The 17,539-nt window shown below is 45.5% G+C and overlaps 1 protein-coding gene across 2 annotated transcripts; it reads left to right on the forward strand.

Moving 5' to 3' along the window:
• On the forward strand, nt 1–17,539 carry LOC100706874 (DDB1- and CUL4-associated factor 1). 2 transcript variants are annotated; one of them, XM_005462969.4, is made up of 30 exons: nt 1–334; nt 2,188–2,384; nt 2,512–2,588; nt 2,709–2,782; nt 3,896–4,009; nt 4,484–4,621; nt 5,018–5,632; nt 6,216–6,317; nt 7,825–7,983; nt 8,074–8,253; nt 8,356–8,465; nt 8,689–8,788; nt 9,411–9,580; nt 9,747–9,871; nt 10,319–10,395; nt 10,750–10,914; nt 11,091–11,246; nt 12,107–12,766; nt 12,856–13,133; nt 13,243–13,441; nt 13,837–13,919; nt 14,042–14,126; nt 14,337–14,570; nt 14,792–14,885; nt 14,989–15,093; nt 15,175–15,248; nt 15,354–15,443; nt 15,855–16,004; nt 16,762–16,882; nt 17,281–17,539. In XM_005462969.4, exons 2-30 carry the CDS (start codon nt 2,194–2,196, stop codon nt 17,349–17,351), a joined length of 4,797 nt encoding a protein of 1,598 aa, XP_005463026.1. In that variant the 5' UTR covers nt 1–334; nt 2,188–2,193; the 3' UTR covers nt 17,352–17,539. The 2 variants fall into 2 exon arrangements, with proteins under 2 accessions (XP_005463026.1, XP_025762843.1); XM_025907058.1 differs by lacking the exon at nt 1–334 and adding an exon at nt 464–709.

Genomic DNA, 17,539 nt, shown 5'->3' on the forward strand with positions numbered 1-17,539 from the left:
AAACAGCAGGATCCAGCGGCAGAGGGCTCAGAATTCATACATGATGTTAAAACACCAGCAGGGATGGCGTGAAACACTGTGGCATAGTCCTTTTGCTAGAACAGGAATTTTGAACTACAAGTCCCAGGGATAGCGTCGCCTGTGTTTCGTCATCTAACGTCGACTCGTTCTGTTGACGTCGTGTGCGACCGCCGGGAGAAGTTTGAAAATAAACGTGAAAGTTTTTTTCTCGTGAAACGTTGAGTGTCGGTGCGGTTCGAGCTGCTGCTGTGAGGCTGAGCTGTGAGAGTTTGTACCGAGGAGGGAGCGGAGCGCAGAGGGAGCTGCTACTCAGGTGAGCGACGTGTGAAACGCAGAGAAGCTAACTGTGTCCGACATGAGGCTGCCGCACACCGCCGCTTCCAGTGCGCTCAGAGGGGCTCGGCGCCTTATCTCGCCGCGGTGGGACCCGGAGGGAGGGACAGGGGTGACGGGGGGAGGGCAGTCGGACAAAAATGAAATAAACAAAAAGATGCGAGTCGAGTTAGAGCGAGTTAGCCGAGTTTGCTAACTGCTAGCCGGGCTGAGCTTACCCTCTGACCCCTGAGCCCGGTATCCGTGCAGAGGCCACCTGTTGGTGCACAGGTGTTTCCAGCTGTCACAGCTGTGTTTGTGTGTGAAGAAGCCTCCCGTAATGCCTGAGCGCAGAGCCTCTCTGAGACGGCGGCTGGTGAGTTACAAAGCCTGCTGTTGGTCGGACAGCAGCAGGTTGGACTGTGCTTACAGCACTCAAAGTGCGGTTTGACTAACAACACGTATCGTAGAAAATATAACATCACCGCTCACCTCTGGATTTTCCGCAGAATGAGGCTTTTTAAATGACCCGAGTGCCTCCTAGGTGTAACACGATATCAGTTTACATCCACGTTTTGCTTGAAAAATAATAATTATAAAACATTTCAAGTGAAATTAAAAGCAGTAACCTCCTAACGGCTCTTTCAACACCTGACTTTAACAGTATTTGAAGAAGCACCGAGTGGATTTGATGACAGAAGAAGTTTGAAAAAGTCCTAAAAAAGTTAATTTTTACTTGTCTTTGTTATAATTTATATCTCTTCATAATTAAACAAATATGTCATAAAGATGCATGCTGGCTCATGATTGTTCAGCACAATTAGGATTTTGCATACTGGTACAGTTTAATCAGAAAAGGCATTAGCAGGTTTTTAAGTAAGTAAGGCTTATTTTTATATGCTGCTTCTCAAGTACGAAACTCACAAGTGCTTCACAATACAGAACACATACAGCAGTTAATATGCTACAAAAACTAAATAAAGGCAAGCCTGCACAGGTGAGTATCAGCAGTGTCCACAGAGCTTATGTCCAATGGAAGCAAGTTTCACAAACACAAAACTGCGCTCTCCTTCTGTCTTTAGCTGGACCTTGGTACAGCCTCCCAGGATTAATCGTCTGACTTCAGAAATCTAAACCACATGGATGGTTTTAGTAACTCACTGATGTATGGAGGCGTCTGATCATGGAGGACAGATCACCAGGATTTTAAACTGCACATTAAACTTTATTGGGAGCTGGTGTAAGGAAGACAGAATTAGTGAACCAAACCAGGCCATAAACAGATGTTATTCTAGTCTTTTGAATTAAATTAAATAGAATTTTGTACTTTTATCCACTCATACTTTCATCCATCCCCCAAAGTAAAATCAGGATTTTAATCAGTTTCTGTTGTTTTGGGTTTAATTTAGTTTAAAGTCACATGCTTGTGGTTTTAATTATATGTGATCCAGTTTTGCTCACTTGTTGAAGTCACTCCACAGTTCCACTTTGAATCAGTGCTATTAAGCATCATAGCATCGACAAACTGCTGGAGACACTCCTCAGAGATTTCGGTCCATGTTGACACGATGGCATCACACGGCTGCTGCAGAGTTTTGTGACATGGTGCATTATCCTGCTGGAATCAGCCATCAGAAGATGGCACACTGTGGTCGTAAGGGGATGCACATGGTCAGCAACAGCAACATTACTCAGATGGTGTAAAGAGAAGAAATGACCTCCATACCATTACAGCACCAGCCTGAAGTGTCTATGATGAATAAAACTGCACAAAATTATTTTTCTCTTTAACTTTAGCTCCACATCTAATACAGCACTGAATAACTGAATTATCTGCCTCTTCCTCTCTTCCAGGCAGCAATGTCTTCTGCAGACGAAGAGCCGTCGGCCGCCATCGCGGCCGCCCTGACGTCTGCATTATCGAGTGCCGTGTCAGCTGCCATGGCGGTTGCCATGGCTGTTGATTCAAAGGCGGATCTCTCCGCGTTGCTCGACGAATGGGAAGAAGCACAGAGAGGCCCCACAGAGCAGCTGGTGTCCGTCTTAAACAGGTTTTGTTTTTGTTTTTTTAAGCTTTTAACGACGCAGATGACGTGTGATGTCAGAGCCTCTCAGTCTGTCTGTGTCTGTGGGTCCATCTTGAGTAGAAATCCTGTCTCATCAGTGTGTTTTCTGCAGAATATCGGAGCTGATTGAAAAAGAGACGGGAGAGTATCACAGAGCAGACCCGGATCCGTTTGATGACCGTCATCCAGGTGAGCCCTGGACGCTCAGCCCTTATGTTGCATGTTTTCCACACTCGGTTCCGTAAAATGATTTCAACAACCAATCATTCAAATTGTTCAGACTTTTGTGACTCGTGTGTAACGTTGCAGGACGGGCGGACCCTGACTGCATGCTGGGACAACTCCTGAAGATGCTCTTTATGAACGATGACTTCACTAATGCAGTAAGGACTGCTACTTGTTTTTGTCCTCTTGTAAACCAAATGATGGAGTGTGGGTCCGAGGGTGGTGTGCGTGACATTTAAAGTGCGACAAGTTGGTTTTTGTGTAAATGTTCTTAGTTGCCTTCATCTATCATGTAGAGTAAACGTCTCTGTGAGCCGTCAGCTGGGGCAGCCTTATCAGGCTTCACGCTTTGAGTACAGAAGCTCCACCCAGCAGCCATTTAAGCCTTTAGCTGATGCCAGGATTGTATTGTATTGAATCTTTATTTTGCACATGTTAAAATAGTATAACAACAACAACAACAACAGAGGAAAAATGAGATGAACAAACAAACAAAGCAAAAGCACTTTGTTTTCCTGTTTATAGGCTGCTCATCAGAAATTCTTCATTACAATTTGTTACATGTATTATTTATTTATTTATTTATTATTTTTTTATAACCCCAGTAACACGTCAAAAGAGATACAAATTTACAGATATATACTTATATAAGCATAATTGTGCACCCACACACACACACATACACCTTGTTATTGTGAAAGTAGTGGTGAGAACGCCTGATCAGAGCCCCGCCTCCTACGTTTTGCAAAAAACGTATTTTTGAACCGCTGTTTAAACTGAGGAATGCTGGGACATTGCTTCAGTTCTTCACTTAGTTCCACAGCTTCACTCCACACACACACACACACACACACACACACACACACACACACACACACACACACACACACACACACACACACACACACACACACAGGTGCAGAAAGCTTTCAGTGTTGTTTGATACATGGATGTTTTAAATTTAGTTCCCTCTTCAAACTATCTCCGTTCCCTTTTAGAAAACAATTTTAGAATATTGTCAGGAAGTAGGTTGTGTGTTGCTTTATACATAATTTGCGCAGTGAGAAAACGAACCAGATCCGTCAATTTAAACTGGGAATCAAGCAAATCTGCTTTAAAGTCTTTGTTCACTCTCCTTTCTTTATACAGCCCCATCAGTGCCACTGTACCAATATGTGTCCGCAGTTTAGAAACGAGGCCGGTGAACGTTGTCTTGAGCAGGTAGCTGGACAGTTTGTGCGACACTGTAAGTTTGTTTTTGTGTTTCACAGCTGCTGGACACGTACATAATGACCAGCAGGGAACACAGCCTCAACACAGCAGCCTGCCGCCTGCTTCAGAACATTTGCCCGGGCCTGGAGACGGCCGTCGTCTTCCAAGAGAAGGTAAACATTATTTAGACATAAATCACTGTTAGATTATAGAGCTGGTGTGTGTGCGTTCAAAAAAATATTATGTATAAGTCTATAAAATGTCCTAAAAATATTTTTACTATGAGGGATCACATGTTTGGGGTGGTTCATGTGGAGTTAGAGGATTTGGGTTTTGTTAATTTATACAGTTCTAATAAATTACAGTGTATGGATGTGCATATCAAAACTGAAATCCACCTTAATAATGTGCATTTCTTTTCATGATGATAGGGTGATACGTTTTAAAACGTTTTTGCCGTGTAGATTAAAGAGGAAGTGATGGTTGTTCTGTAGGAAATATGGGAATAAATAATTTGAGTAATCATCACAGAGACATTTATAAAAAGGTTTCCGACATGTGACTCCTGTGAGCAGAATAAGCACTTGTTTCTGATAGGCTGTTCCTGTTCTTTGCTCACCTGTGTTTGCGCTGTGCTCTCTGTGCAGGAGGGTCTGGCTGAAAGGTTGTTTGGCTGGGCTCGTGAAGCAGAGCGCCCGCTGTGTGTCTACGCCACGGGACTGCTGGCCCGAGCCATGAGCAACCAGGAAGTGGCGGCCAACTACAGAGAAGAGAACGCTCAGCTGGTCGGTGGCAGTAATTAAAGACTGTATGTAAAAGATGGACATGGCTGTTGTGACATGATCCACAGGGTTCTAGATTCCATATTTGGATCCCTCACCACTGGAGTTTTATCATTTTGTAGTTTGAAAGTGATGATGTTTGGATGAGAGGATGGCGTGCTACGTTATCAGCTAATGCTAGTTAGTTTTGTTAATGTGCTGCATGCATAGACCAGCAGCAAACATGTTGTTAGTGCTAAGAGTGTGCAGCATCCTAGGGTTAAGTCTGTTTGACCACAGACTTCATAAAGCATGAAGTCTGTAATGGCTGTAATCCTTTATATACAGTCTTTGTGCTTTTTTAGAGGAACTGCAGTTTTTGCATCAGCGTCATAAAATCTGAGTTTCCTCATCCTCCAGGTGCCGGTTATGATCAAGCGGTTGCACGAGCTGCAGTCTCAAGAGGCTACGAGTCACTTTAGTGCCACCCACACCTCAGAGAATCTACCTCAGGACTCTCAGGCTGAAACTGCACAAACCTCAAGCGTCACAACAGCCCAGCAAGACACGACGGAGGAGGAGGAGGAGGCGAGAAATGAAAGAGCTGGGGAGAGCAGCAGGACCACGTCCAACACCAAACCCATGTCTCTGCTCGGCTCAGCTCAGAAGAACGGCGGCCGCAGCAGCAGCTCTACTCGACTGCTCCCAGGCTTCGTTTACCAAGTCGCTCCGGACTCTGCGTCCAGGGAGACGGAGGACATGCAGGGAGGAAGAGGTGGAGGAGGAGCGAAGAAACAGGCTATAAAGGACAGCGGGAGGAAGGCAAAGCAGAAACTGAACTTTACCAACTCCTCCGGCAGGAGTGGAGAGGACGCAGAGAGGACCGAGGCCAGCGAACAGCCGGCCAGCACCTCCTCATGGTCTGAGATGAGCTCCGTGATGATCGGCACCGACTTCTGCCTTTCACCGCTGAGCCCGGCCATGGAGCAGCGCCTCATCCTGCAGTATCTGACCCCGCTCGGAGATTACCAGGAGGTAGGCACGCAAATCTGAAACTGTTGGGAGAATGAAAATAATTTTAACAAGTAGAAATTCACAACTGATGACCCCCCCGTGCTTGAGTCTGATTCTTCTGGAGGTTTCTTCCTGTTAAAAGGGAGTTTTTCCTTCCCACTGTCACAAAGTGCTCGCTCAAAGGGGGTTGTCTGATTTTTGGGTTGTTTGTTTTTTCATAAGGGTTTACGTTACCTTGCAGCAGGAGACACGTCATTACAGAGACAGAGCATCAGGCTCATGAAAAGCTGGTCCCTGGATAACCCACAGAGCACCTGCAGCAGAGATGTTTTGAACGTTGTGCTCCAGCAGTCGTAGTTTATGAAGACTGGGATATTTTGAAAGGATCTGACTCGTTCACTTTCAGCTCAACACAGATGTTTTTCTTTTCTTTTCAAATTCAGTCGTTGCAGATTAAGGACATTAATTCAGCTTAACTCACCTCCCTCTGGAGACATTAAAACAGCTTTTCCTACTTGCTGTAAAGCTTTCCTTCTGTGAACATGATTAATGGTCAGTTCAGTTTCCCTTGGAAAATTAAATAGATGCTTCTCCTTGTGTGCAGCTGCTGGCTGTCTTCATGCAGCTGGACACGCGGTCGCTGCTGATGAACTACATCGACCTCAGACAGACCAACAACGTCCAGCTCACCTTTGACGCCCTGCTGGTAAGGATGACGGCGTTCCTTTTAAAAAATGAATGTAGAGGGAATTTTATGAAATGCTGTGGATGATTTTGTGCTTTGATGCACGCTGTGTAAAGCGTTCGTACATGCGTGTATATGATACTCATACTTCATGCTCAGAGAGAGCAAGTCCTTCCAGTGTGTCAACATCTGTTTGGTCACTTGCTGTTAGATCATTTTAATTCAGTTACTTTGTTCCATGTTCAGCATTGATACGTTTGTTTGAACGACTGCCTTAAATGGTAAATGGACTGATTCTTATATAGTGCTTTTCTACTCTCCCTGAGTACTCAAAGCGCTGTATACAACATGTTTATGTGTTCTGATTGGGTTAAAAGTTTGCATCCCTTTCCTAACCTTATTGTGACAGAACTTACTGAGGGTTTTTTTAGTGATCTTACAAAAAGCAGTAAATCTTCATATCGAGATGCTTTAATGAGCCTCTCAGCAGCTCAGATCACGTTTCTCCTTGTTTGTCAGTCCAGCCCCTCCCTGCTGAGTCCCAGCGTCTGTGTGTGAAAGATAATCCAGACCTGCGGGTGGCTCTCAGCCCCATCACCACAGTTTGTTTCATTCTTAATGTGATGAAACTGAGTTCAGACTAAACTCCTTTGTAATTTTGAGGTCTGTGTCCTCAGAGATATTTTACGATAAAGGCCTTTTTTCTTTTTTTTAACGCTGTCGTACTTGGTCACATGTAGGGAGACGTCTTCCATCTCTTAAGTTGTTTGTAGATGGTACACACTGTTCAGTGCTTCCTGTGTAGAGGTTTTGGAGGAACTAAGAGGCTCTTCTGATAATGGACAGGTGTCAGATTCATTGAAAATTTGATGAATGCTCCTGATTCCAGCTTAATTGATCCGTCATGTGAGTAGAGAAGCAGTAAAAGTGGAATTCATTCGTCTGTAAGCTGATAGGCAATCGTAGGTAATTGCTGCCTCTGGCGTTCAGTAATTCTTCACCAGAGAAAAAGGAAATTAAAATTACATTAAAAATTGTAAATGTCTTCTATTTAAATTGGTAGCTGATGCAGACTCTCACGTAGGTGAAGCTGTGAGCTGTGAATATTACAGGGCTGATGTTGGAAGACGGCTGCATGTTTATTCACTCTTGTTTCAGTCTGTAGTCGTGTGGTGATTATTATTATTATGATTAATATGAATATTTTTGTCTATTTCTATGCCATTTTAGGGATTGTTGATTAAAGCAAAACAAACTGAAAAGGAAAACTTGAAAACAGGAAAAAACCCAAATATAACATTTTTTGTATGATTTTGATTTAAATGAGTAAATTTTATTTTTAAGATGAAATTAAATCATTTTCCCCTTGTCAGTAAAATCAGTTCATCAGTAAACCCACTCACTGTGGTTTGTTTCACATCTACACGAAACCTTTAAATCTTCCTCGTTATATTTGCTGCACCGTGTCGTCTGATAAACTGATGTTCGCTGTTTGCAGCCTTACTGTGTGTCGTTGCTCTCTCGTCAGTATCTCGCCTCGCTGCTCCTCCATAAGAAGTTTGCTGCAGAGTTCATCGCTCACGGAGGAGTGCAGAAACTCCTGGAGATCCCGAGGCCTTCAATGGCAGCAACCGGAGTTTCTCTCTGCCTCTACTACCTGGCGTATAACCAAGACGCCATGGAGAGGGTAAAGCTAACCCACACTTTTCTTATTATGTGCAGAATTATTACAGCAACCGTAGCTCAGTTGTCGGTGAACACTGTCCCGTGTTTGCAGGTGTGCACGCTGCCCGACGGCGTGCTGTCCAACACGGTGTCCTACGCTCTGTGGCTGCTGGAGTCGTCCCACGCGTCAGGCGTCTGCCACGCCACCATGTTTTTCTCCATCTCCTTTTCATTCCGAGCGGTGCTGCAGCTGTTCGACCAGCAGGACGGCCTCCGGAGGCTCGTCAACCTGGTCAGCCGTGAATCTTTGCTCTTAAATTATTTAAAATAATTTCAGAAGTAATCATTTCTTTGGATCGGACACTTTTAGCATCGTCTCCTCTTCTGCTTGTAGATCAGCACTCTGGAGATCCTGAACATGGAGAGCGAGCTGTCCAGGCTGAGTGATGACCAGGTGTTCTCCAGCAGGCAGACAGCCAAACACACCTGCATGGCCCTGCGCAGGTAAAACGATGGGTAGAAACACGAAAACAAAAATCCTTATCTGACATAGCACCCATGTTTTATTTAGATATTTGTACATATATAATGTATTTCTTTATTGTGTTGTCGGGTAGAAGTAAATAAGTACTTTTCACGGACTCGACATGCAGGCAGTTCCTCTCTGCTTGTGTCAAAGTAGGTGAAAGTGTGAAAACACTCACTGATTATCGATTACTTTGTGAAGGTACTTTGAGGCTCACCTCGCCGTGAAGACCGAGCAGGTGAAGCAGTCCCTGCACGCATCAGACGGCAGTATCGTCATTCCCCGGCAGCCGTTTTACAAGGTACTCGATGCAGTTTGTGAGTCGTTGTCGCACTTTTTTATTTAAACCGCAACAACAGATTTCTCCTGTGGTCAGTGAAGATGAAATGCTTTTGCTGGTGAATCTTTGTCGTTTGGTCAGATTTCATTTTGATCTGTAGTTTAAAACTTTGTTTTATAGTTCTGCCATCATCATGTGACTCGGTGACTTAGCCTGGTTCTGTTTTTGTAAGAGAAGCACCGCCTTATAACACAGCTCTTAAACCACATTTGTGATCTGGATTTAAATATTTGGATATAATATTTAAATACGGGGATTTTAACGTTATAATGTAGCATTTAAGCTGTTTCATATTCACCTATAAGTTATAGTGATGCTTCAAAATCCGTAACATATAACCTCATAGTAGCTGTTTGTTTGCTCTAAATGACAATTTAAATGTATAATGTTTATGATATAAGGACTTAAAGTTTAAAAATGCAAGGTGTTCAAACACTGAGCACAGACTGAATATAAAACATGGGCGTAGCAGCCGTGACATTTAAGTCTATGGAGATTAATTAGTTTTGGCTCTTGGCTTCATATACAACTCGTGAACGTTAGTATTGATTTGTCGTGTATGTCTGTGGCTTCCTGCTTTCAGGCCTATTCGTACACCAGAGAGCAGATTATTGAGATGATGGAGTTTCTCATCGAGTGTGGGCCTCCTCAGCTTCACTGGGAGCCGGTCGAGGTCTTCTACAAGTTGTCCTGTGTCCCCTTAATGCTGCAGCTCATATCTACAGCCTGCGACTGGAGGACTTACTTTGGCAGGTAGCCCTGCTCACACACATACCTGTGAGCACTCGGTGGGAGTTATTATGATACAGGAAGGAATCAGTGGAAAAGTAGCTTTGCTTACTTTCTGCTTCTGTTTTGCTCTTGTCTTTGTACGCAGCGCTGATGTGTAACTGGAGTCTTGCTTTTTATTTGTCACCAGGAGTGACACTGTGCGTTATGCTTTGGACATCCTCTCCATCCTGACGGTGGTTCCTAAAGTCCAGCTGGTCCTGGCAGAAACCGTAGAAGTTCAGGATGAAACCAGGTCCCCCGTTTCCACTGTGGGTCAGTAAATCTGGTTGTTTTCTCCTTTAGTGCTGCTAAAACTTCTGTTCGTTTCCAGCTCCATGTAACATTGAATGATTCAGGATTTGAAATAATCTTTATGTATCTTACACTGACACAATCCAACTGTCTTCTGATTGGCTCCACTCTCAAACAGAAGGTTTGGACAGAGGGTGGGTGGGGCTTCTGTGCTCAAGGCTGATGGTATTAGGGATATCCTCCTCATGGACATCATGCAGATCCAAGAGTAGATAAAACTGAGCGCTCAGAGCAGCCTGGCTTACTCAGTCTCTAAACGTTAAAGTTATTAACATTCATAAACTTTCACCGCTGGAACTTGATGCATATGACAGTAAATGAGGAAAAGCACAAAGGCTCCACTGTAATTGAGACATTTTGTTAACCTTTGGGTGTTCTGCGCATGACTGTCTCTCACCTCTGCTTCAGGTATGAGCATCATTCTGGGTGTGGCAGAGGGCGAGGTGTTTGTCAACGATGCTGAGATCCAGAAGTCTGCTCTACAAGTAAGGAGAAGGTTTAAATATCTTAATGAGACATCTTTAATAACCTCCAGAAAAGGGTTTGCCCAGAAATGTGCAGAGTCTGTGGGCTTTTAGGTTAACAGCACATGAGCACACATTCATGAAGGATCAGCACGTTATCATTTATTGCATCAGCCTGTCAGACCAGGCTGTGAGGTCTCAGACGTCCCTCCTTATAAACAAACTTTAAAGGCGTATTTGCAGGTATCGGCTCATGAATCTGAATGTTTAAACTATTTTATCAGATAAAACTGTGTTTTAGACGCAGCGTTTGTGCAGCAGTCTGATGAAAATGGTCTTTCTTGTTTCCTCTCTTTCCTCCTAAAATCGTCGCAGGTGATAATAAACTGCGTGTGCGCCCCTGACCAGAGCCTGAACTCTGTTGGGGCTTTTGCCGTCACCCCCCTCAGGCCATCACTCCATCCCCAGCAGCCCCCCGCCCCTCACAATAGGGTGCTGGCCCACATGTGGCACGTGGTGCAGAACAACAATGGGATAAAGGTAAGAGCAGCAGACGAGCGGTGGAAATTTTCCCGGTTTGATCCCGGGGGGAGACCCGATCCTTTTGGGGCATCTGCCAAAGCAAACATGTGGAGCGACCCGCTGTGGTGAGCCCTGTTTTAAAAAGAGATCACCTGAAAACGAAATGCTTCTCGTGTTCCTCGTGTCGTCTCCAGGTGCTGCTGTCCCTGCTGTCAGTGAAGATGCCCATCACGGACGCCGACCTGATCCGCGCTCTCGCCTGCAAAGCTCTGGTCGGACTCTCTCGCAGCTCCGCCATCAGACAGATCATCAGCAAGCTGCCGCTCTTCACCAGCAGCCACATTCAGCAGGTGCGCACAGGTGTATCATCTGTGTGAAAGACATTTTAATGCATTTGTGGCAAAATAACAGACTGAAGTTTAGGGTGGCCGGACAGTGGTGACGAAGCCGCTGTATAAACTTGGATTTTGAACGCTGAGTGCGCTTTCCTCGCCTCACTGTGTCCAGAAATCAATTTACATCCATCTGCAAACGGTCATCTTCTGAAAGGCTTCCCTGCTACCTTTTCATAAGCACTTAAAGTTGCACACTGTGGTTAACTGCAGCTTATAATATAAAATATTAAAGCTATTATTAGAAATCTTAATTTCATGGCTCCAACTCGTGCACAGTTATTTTACTGAAGAGAAGTCAAACAACAGGAGAGCTTTACTGACTGCAGGTCAAAAGTTAATAAACTATTACTTTACTATTACTAAAGGCTTTTCTGCAGGAAGTGAGGGTGTTAGCAGCGTCCAGCAGCTGCTCGTTGGCCTGCAACACGCCGCCCTCTTTATAGGAAACGTGGGCGGTAATTGGTGTGAGCAGCCAGCATTAGAACAAAGCAGACAGGCATGCAAAGCATAATAAGGTCCAAGTAAAATTTAAATATTGGTATTTATGTGTTTTTTTAAACTCTGTGGAAAGAAAATTTGAATCTTTTGAAACTGGAGAGAGAAAAAAAATCGATTTGCATATATGAGTCATTTCTGCTTCATCCGGCAATTTTATGTTGCTTATTCAGGTTTTTCAGGACAAGAAAACTGATGATGTAGAGGTCCCCAAAACTACATGATACATGAAGGTTTAACAGACCAGTGTGGTGCAGTTATAGTAACACTGCAGTTGGAGGATTTTCTCATCGTGTTCATGCACTGTTTTCTGTCTCCAGCTGATGAAGGAGCCCGTGCTGCAGGACAAACGAAGTGAGCACGTCCGCTTCTGCCGCTTCGCCGCCGAGCTGACCGAGCGAGTGTCTGGCAAACCTCTTCTCATGGGCACGGACGTGTCGTTGGCTCGCCTGCAGAGGGCCAACGTGGTCGCCCAATCACGCATCACGTTTTCCGAGAGGGAGCTCCTCGTTCTGATCAGGAACCACCTCGTGGCGAAAGGACTTCATGACACGGCAAACACGCTCGTCAAGGAGGCCAATTTACCCGTAGCGACCCTCTGTCCAAACCCCTCCCCTTCCTGTGTCACCCCCCCGCCCTCCGCCTCAGTGGTACCCAGGACTTGCAGGTTAGCCGGCGGGATCGCAGCTCGCATCGCCAGCCATGTCGGAGCCTCTCCCGTGTCCTCAGGTGCTTCAGTTTCTCCTTCCCTCTCTTCTTCTCGACCCCTGCCACCTCCTCACCCTTCGTGCTCCTCTGCATCTACCTTTGCCCACCCCACTCCTCCTCCCCCTCCTCTTCCTCATCCTTCACCTCAGGGACAGGCCTCATATCCACTTGGCCGGATTTTGTTTTCACGGGAACGTCCGGTGGCCCCGTGCAGCTCAGGGAAAAAGCTTCGTGCACTGAAACAGAAGTCGGATCACGGTGCTTTCATACAGGTCAGGGTTCGATCAGTCACCAGTATCATGGCAGTCCTCACACAGGGACACGGTCTAAGCTCAGCTACTCTTTCTTCCCTCTCTGTCAGACTCCAGCAATGAAGAAGCAGTTGGAACGCCACCTTCCTTCCCCTCCAACGCTCGACAGCATCATCACCGAGTACCTGAGGGAACAACACGCCCGCTGCCCCAACCCGGTCACCACATGCCCCCCTTTCTCTCTTTTCACGCCCCACCGCTGCCCGGAGCCCAAGCAGAGACGACAAGCCTCTCCCAACTTCACCGCCCGCCTGGGTGCCAGGGTGCTGTACCCCAAATATGGAGGTGTGGACCGAGCGTGTCTGGATAGACATCTGATATTTAGCAGGTAAAGAACAGACTCACCTGTGCAGCAAAAACGGTTATTTGGCTTATTTTTGGCTGTTTAAGATTGACCTCTGCTTCTCCACCCCTCTGCCTCTTTTCCCTTCGTCGAGGTTTCGTCCAATGTCGGTGTTCCACGAGGGCGACGGAGACGAGAGCGGCTTCACCTGCTGTGCCTTCTCAGCCTGCGAGCGTTTCCTGATGCTGGGAACCTGCTCTGGTCACCTCAAGTTCTACAACGTCCTCTCGGGAGAGGAGGCGGCCAACTACACCTGCCACACGTCTGCCATCACACACCTCGAGCCCTCCAGGGTATCTGCACAAACATTTAAACACACCTGTTGTTATCCTGCACAACGAGCTGGGACGTGCAGCAGCACTTCACTACATGACAGACAGTCGCTCTAGTTTAAGCAGGTCCCAAACATTTGCAGATTTCATGCTTTTTTTTATTTGAGGCCACGGTCCTCGACCGGGTCAGGGACAAATTTCATTCTGCACTGAGTATATTTGAGTTTCTGATGTAAGAAGACGTCTGGTGGTGTGGATTTGTTTTCTTCTATAACATCAGCTGACCTGCAGGCACCGAGGCGGTCCTCGACTACCTGAGCTGACGTTATGCTCAGTTTTTTGTGTTATGAATAGCGGCTGTAGCCTCAGCTCTTTTTGTGTGCTGTTGTTCGAAAGTAACCATTTGTGCTTCTTAGGATGGGAAACTGCTGCTCACCTCTGCTTCTTGGAGCGTCCCTCTGTCGGCTCTGTGGAGCATGGATGGAGTCTTTATCAAAAAGTAAAACTGCCACACCCTCACACTTCACTTTTAATTTTACACACCTGTGTATACACTACATAGACCCCCTGAGGTGTGGACTGTGGTCTTCATGGTGTTGATGTGTCTTTTTTCCCCTTCAGAAACTCCTTCGCAGACGATCACTACGTGGAGTTCAGTAAAAACTCTCAGGACCGAGTCATCGGCACCAAAGACCAAGTCGCAAACGTAGGTCGCCCAAAATGTTCTGTTCTGCCTCCTCTCATCATAACAGTAGGAAGAAGAGTTGATATTGATAAAACTGGAATCCCTTAAATTAAAAATCTTCATTTGCATTTAAACTACTGACACCAGGAAAACGTAGATTTGGAGTTCATTTGATTCTGAGGTTTGAACGTTTGTCTCGTGTTTCTCATTGTTTGTCTTCGTGTCCTGAAGATCTACGACATCCAGACGGGTCAGAAGACCCTGACCCTCAATGACCCTGCCCTGGCCAACAACTACAAGAGGAACTGTGCCACCTTCAACCCCACCGACGACCTGGTGCTAAACGACGGCGTGCTGTGGGACGTGCGGGCGTCGCAGGCCATCCACAAGTTCGACAAGTTTAACATGAACATCAGTGGGGTCTTCCACCCCAACGGCCTGGAAGTCATCATCAACACGGAGATCGTATCCTCTGATGCTGCCATATAATGCATATTACCTGATAAAAACGATAATGTCAGTTTGGGTGGGTCTTACAGCGCAGTCTCCAAAACTATCGTCTGAAATCAAAGTTTAAGATCAGATTATTAACCATAGCTGTAATAACGACGGAACAAAACGAGCTGCACGTGTTTCTGCGTCGCCCCTGTTGTGTCGTAGTCGTGGCCCTTGACAGTAGGTGTCAGTGGGACCTGAGGACCTTCCACCTGCTGCACACCGTCCCCGCCCTGGACCAGTGCAGGGTGGTCTTCAACAGCAACGCCACCATCATGTACGGAGGTACGAGCTCAGGTGTCCGAGTCATTACGAGCACAGCGAGGGGCCGAATCACCGCTCTGACGTACGATGACCTGTTTTGCTCTCTTCCTGCTCTCGCACACAGCTATGCTCCAGGCCGACGATGAGGATGACGCGATGGATCAGCAGATGAAGAGTCCCTTCGGCTCGTCCTTTAGAACCTTCGATGCTACGGACTACAAGCCCATCAGTAAGGCTTCACTTCCTCTCACTGTTGGTCAAATACAGTATATATATATATGTTTTTCTCATATGTGTTTTTGTTTTTTAGCCACTGTGGACGTGAAGAGGAACATCTTTGACCTGTGTACAGACACCAAGGACTGCTACCTGGCTGTCATTGAGGTACTTCAGCATCTGTGCTATCAGAGGGTTTATTGTTGTTTCCATTACAGCCCATGCAACCCTGTAAGACCGCAGACATGCTAACGGGCTGCGTTTACTCTGCAGAACCAGGACACAGCGAGCTTGGACACAGTGTGTCGTCTGTACGAGGTGGGACGACAGAAACTAGCAGAGGAGGGAGACGACGACGATCAGGTGAGCGTTTGCTGAGCAGCTTTGTGTTTTGATGACCCCACCTCCACGTGGAGGCTCGTCTCTGACAACAGCTGGTTGGAGTCCACGGTGTCCCCGTCACTGTGACCACAGTTAATAAACTCTATTTATTTATATTTTTGTTTTTAATTGAAGCCGTGTGTGACTGCTCAGGGAGCGGACCTGAAGTGGAGATGAGCTAAAGCCGAGCAGTTTTATCCAAAAGCTTCTTTTTCTCTTACTTTTGATGCTTTTGTCTGCTGTTTCTTCTTCTTCTGCTTTTTCTGTTCTTTAATTTATTATTATTATCTGTGAAACTTGTTTTACTGAGAAACTTCCTCCCGTTGCTGTTTCTGCCATGTAAGGTCGTCGCGATTGAGTTCATTTTTTAAAATTTAATTTGTGCTCTTCCAGGACGACGAAGATCAGGACGATGACGATTCCTCTGACTCCGACGACGATGACGACGACGATGACTTGGACACAGACCTGCTCATAGAGGAGCTGGCCAATAACAACGAGGCAGAGAATGAGGAACAAGCCGACTCGCCCAGAGACGAAGAGGTACCCGACCCCTGAATCCATCATCCAATCAGCTTCTTTTATTTTTCACTTTTCTGTGAAAGGATGGATGAAGACAACACTTTGAAATGATAGTTTACTGAAAATATAAATGTCTTGTTTTGTTTAACTTTATTTATTTACTTATAGTAAATATGATCTATAGAAGAACTTGTTGTTCATATTGTGGTTACACAAAGTATTAGTAAAATTTACTTGTTACTCAGGTTCTTTGTTTATGGATGATTTATTCTGAGCCAACAGGATCACTCAGCGTTGTCATTGTGACAGCTAATAACTAAAATAAAAGCAGTTACATTTAAACAGTAATGCTCCTTTAGCTTGTTTCACGTATTCACATATTCATGGAAACTCGAATTAACAGAGACATTGAACGCACCGCACCGCCTGCTGTAGCAGATGGGAGAGAGTGCGTTCTTCGAGGCTGCACTTCATCTCTCACAGTGGATTTAACTTAACCACAATACTGCGACTTGTGTTCTTTATAAACTTGAGTCCAGCTTGGAGGCGGCGGCACTAAAAACAGTCCGTGCTGGTTGTTTCTTCCAAACTGTTGAAGTGATGCGACTGCTTCCCTCGCGTCAGAGGAGAAAAAAGCAGTTTGACTCATTAAAAAAGGTTTTTTTTTGTTTGTATTTCTCAGTTCTGGGTATTTCCGAGTTTTAGGTTTCAGGTCTTCTCTGGTCCTCACGGTTCAGACTGCACTGGGGAGACTAATCTTTTTTCCTTTAACGCTCAGATTGCTGATCTTCTGGCTGGCGACAGCGATGACGACAATGACAGCGACGACAACATCGACTCAGAAGACTGGGAGAGCATCAATGATGACTCTGAGCTGTTTCACGCTAACGGATCAGAAAGTGAGTGATAGTCCAGGTTTGTTTGGTTAAGTCTGTTTTACCTTCACTCCAGCTTTTTACAAACTCAGATCTGGGCGGTGAGGACGCCTGATCTACAAAAACAGCCTGCATAAATACATTTCAGAAATTAATATTGTTAAAAATGAGAGAGAACAGCACTGCACGTTTTGGATTTAACATGGACAGAATGTGGAGTCATATCTGGAGAGCATCACACCGAAACTGGATGAAAACCCCCAGAAAGAAATCGACCTGAGCTTTATTCCTTCATTTTTGTTCTTTGAAATAAGGCCGTTGGTTTGACGTGAACCCTGTGTGTGTGTGTGTGTGTGTGTGTGTGTGTGTGTGTGTGTGTGTGTGTGTGTGTGTGTGTGTGTGTGTGTGTGTGTGTGTTGCAGTTCTCTCTGAAGCGTCCGATGACGAGTTGATCCAGTCCATCCGTGACCTCCATGACCGATGGTTCTCCTGACCTCAGCGTTCTCATTCGTACCTGTTTAATTCCTCGTTTCTCTTTTAAGCAGGCAGGTTGACTGTGAACACGCTCGTATGCAAATCAAATTTCTGCAATATTCTGTTTCTCTAATATATATTTTTTAAATTTGAGAGAGATGTCAGAGATGACGAATAAATATTTCCCAGTGTTTGTGGGGCCTCAGA

Source organism: Oreochromis niloticus, linkage group LG5 (assembly GCF_001858045.2).
Source record: "Oreochromis niloticus isolate F11D_XX linkage group LG5, O_niloticus_UMD_NMBU, whole genome shotgun sequence".
Classification (NCBI taxonomy): Eukaryota; Metazoa; Chordata; class Actinopteri; order Cichliformes; family Cichlidae; genus Oreochromis; species Oreochromis niloticus.

Bases quoted from the DNA above. Each gene is read 5' to 3' on its own strand.
- LOC100706874 (XM_025907058.1), top strand. From the start codon at position 674: ATGCCTGAGCGCAGAGCCTCTCTGAGACGGCGGCTG. The intron at 4,622-5,017 runs GTCGGTGGCAGT...CTCATCCTCCAG, and splicing joins GAGAAGAGAACGCTCAGCTG to GTGCCGGTTATGATCAAGCG. The intron at 16,005-16,761 runs GTACCCGACCCC...TTTAACGCTCAG, and splicing joins ACTCGCCCAGAGACGAAGAG to ATTGCTGATCTTCTGGCTGG.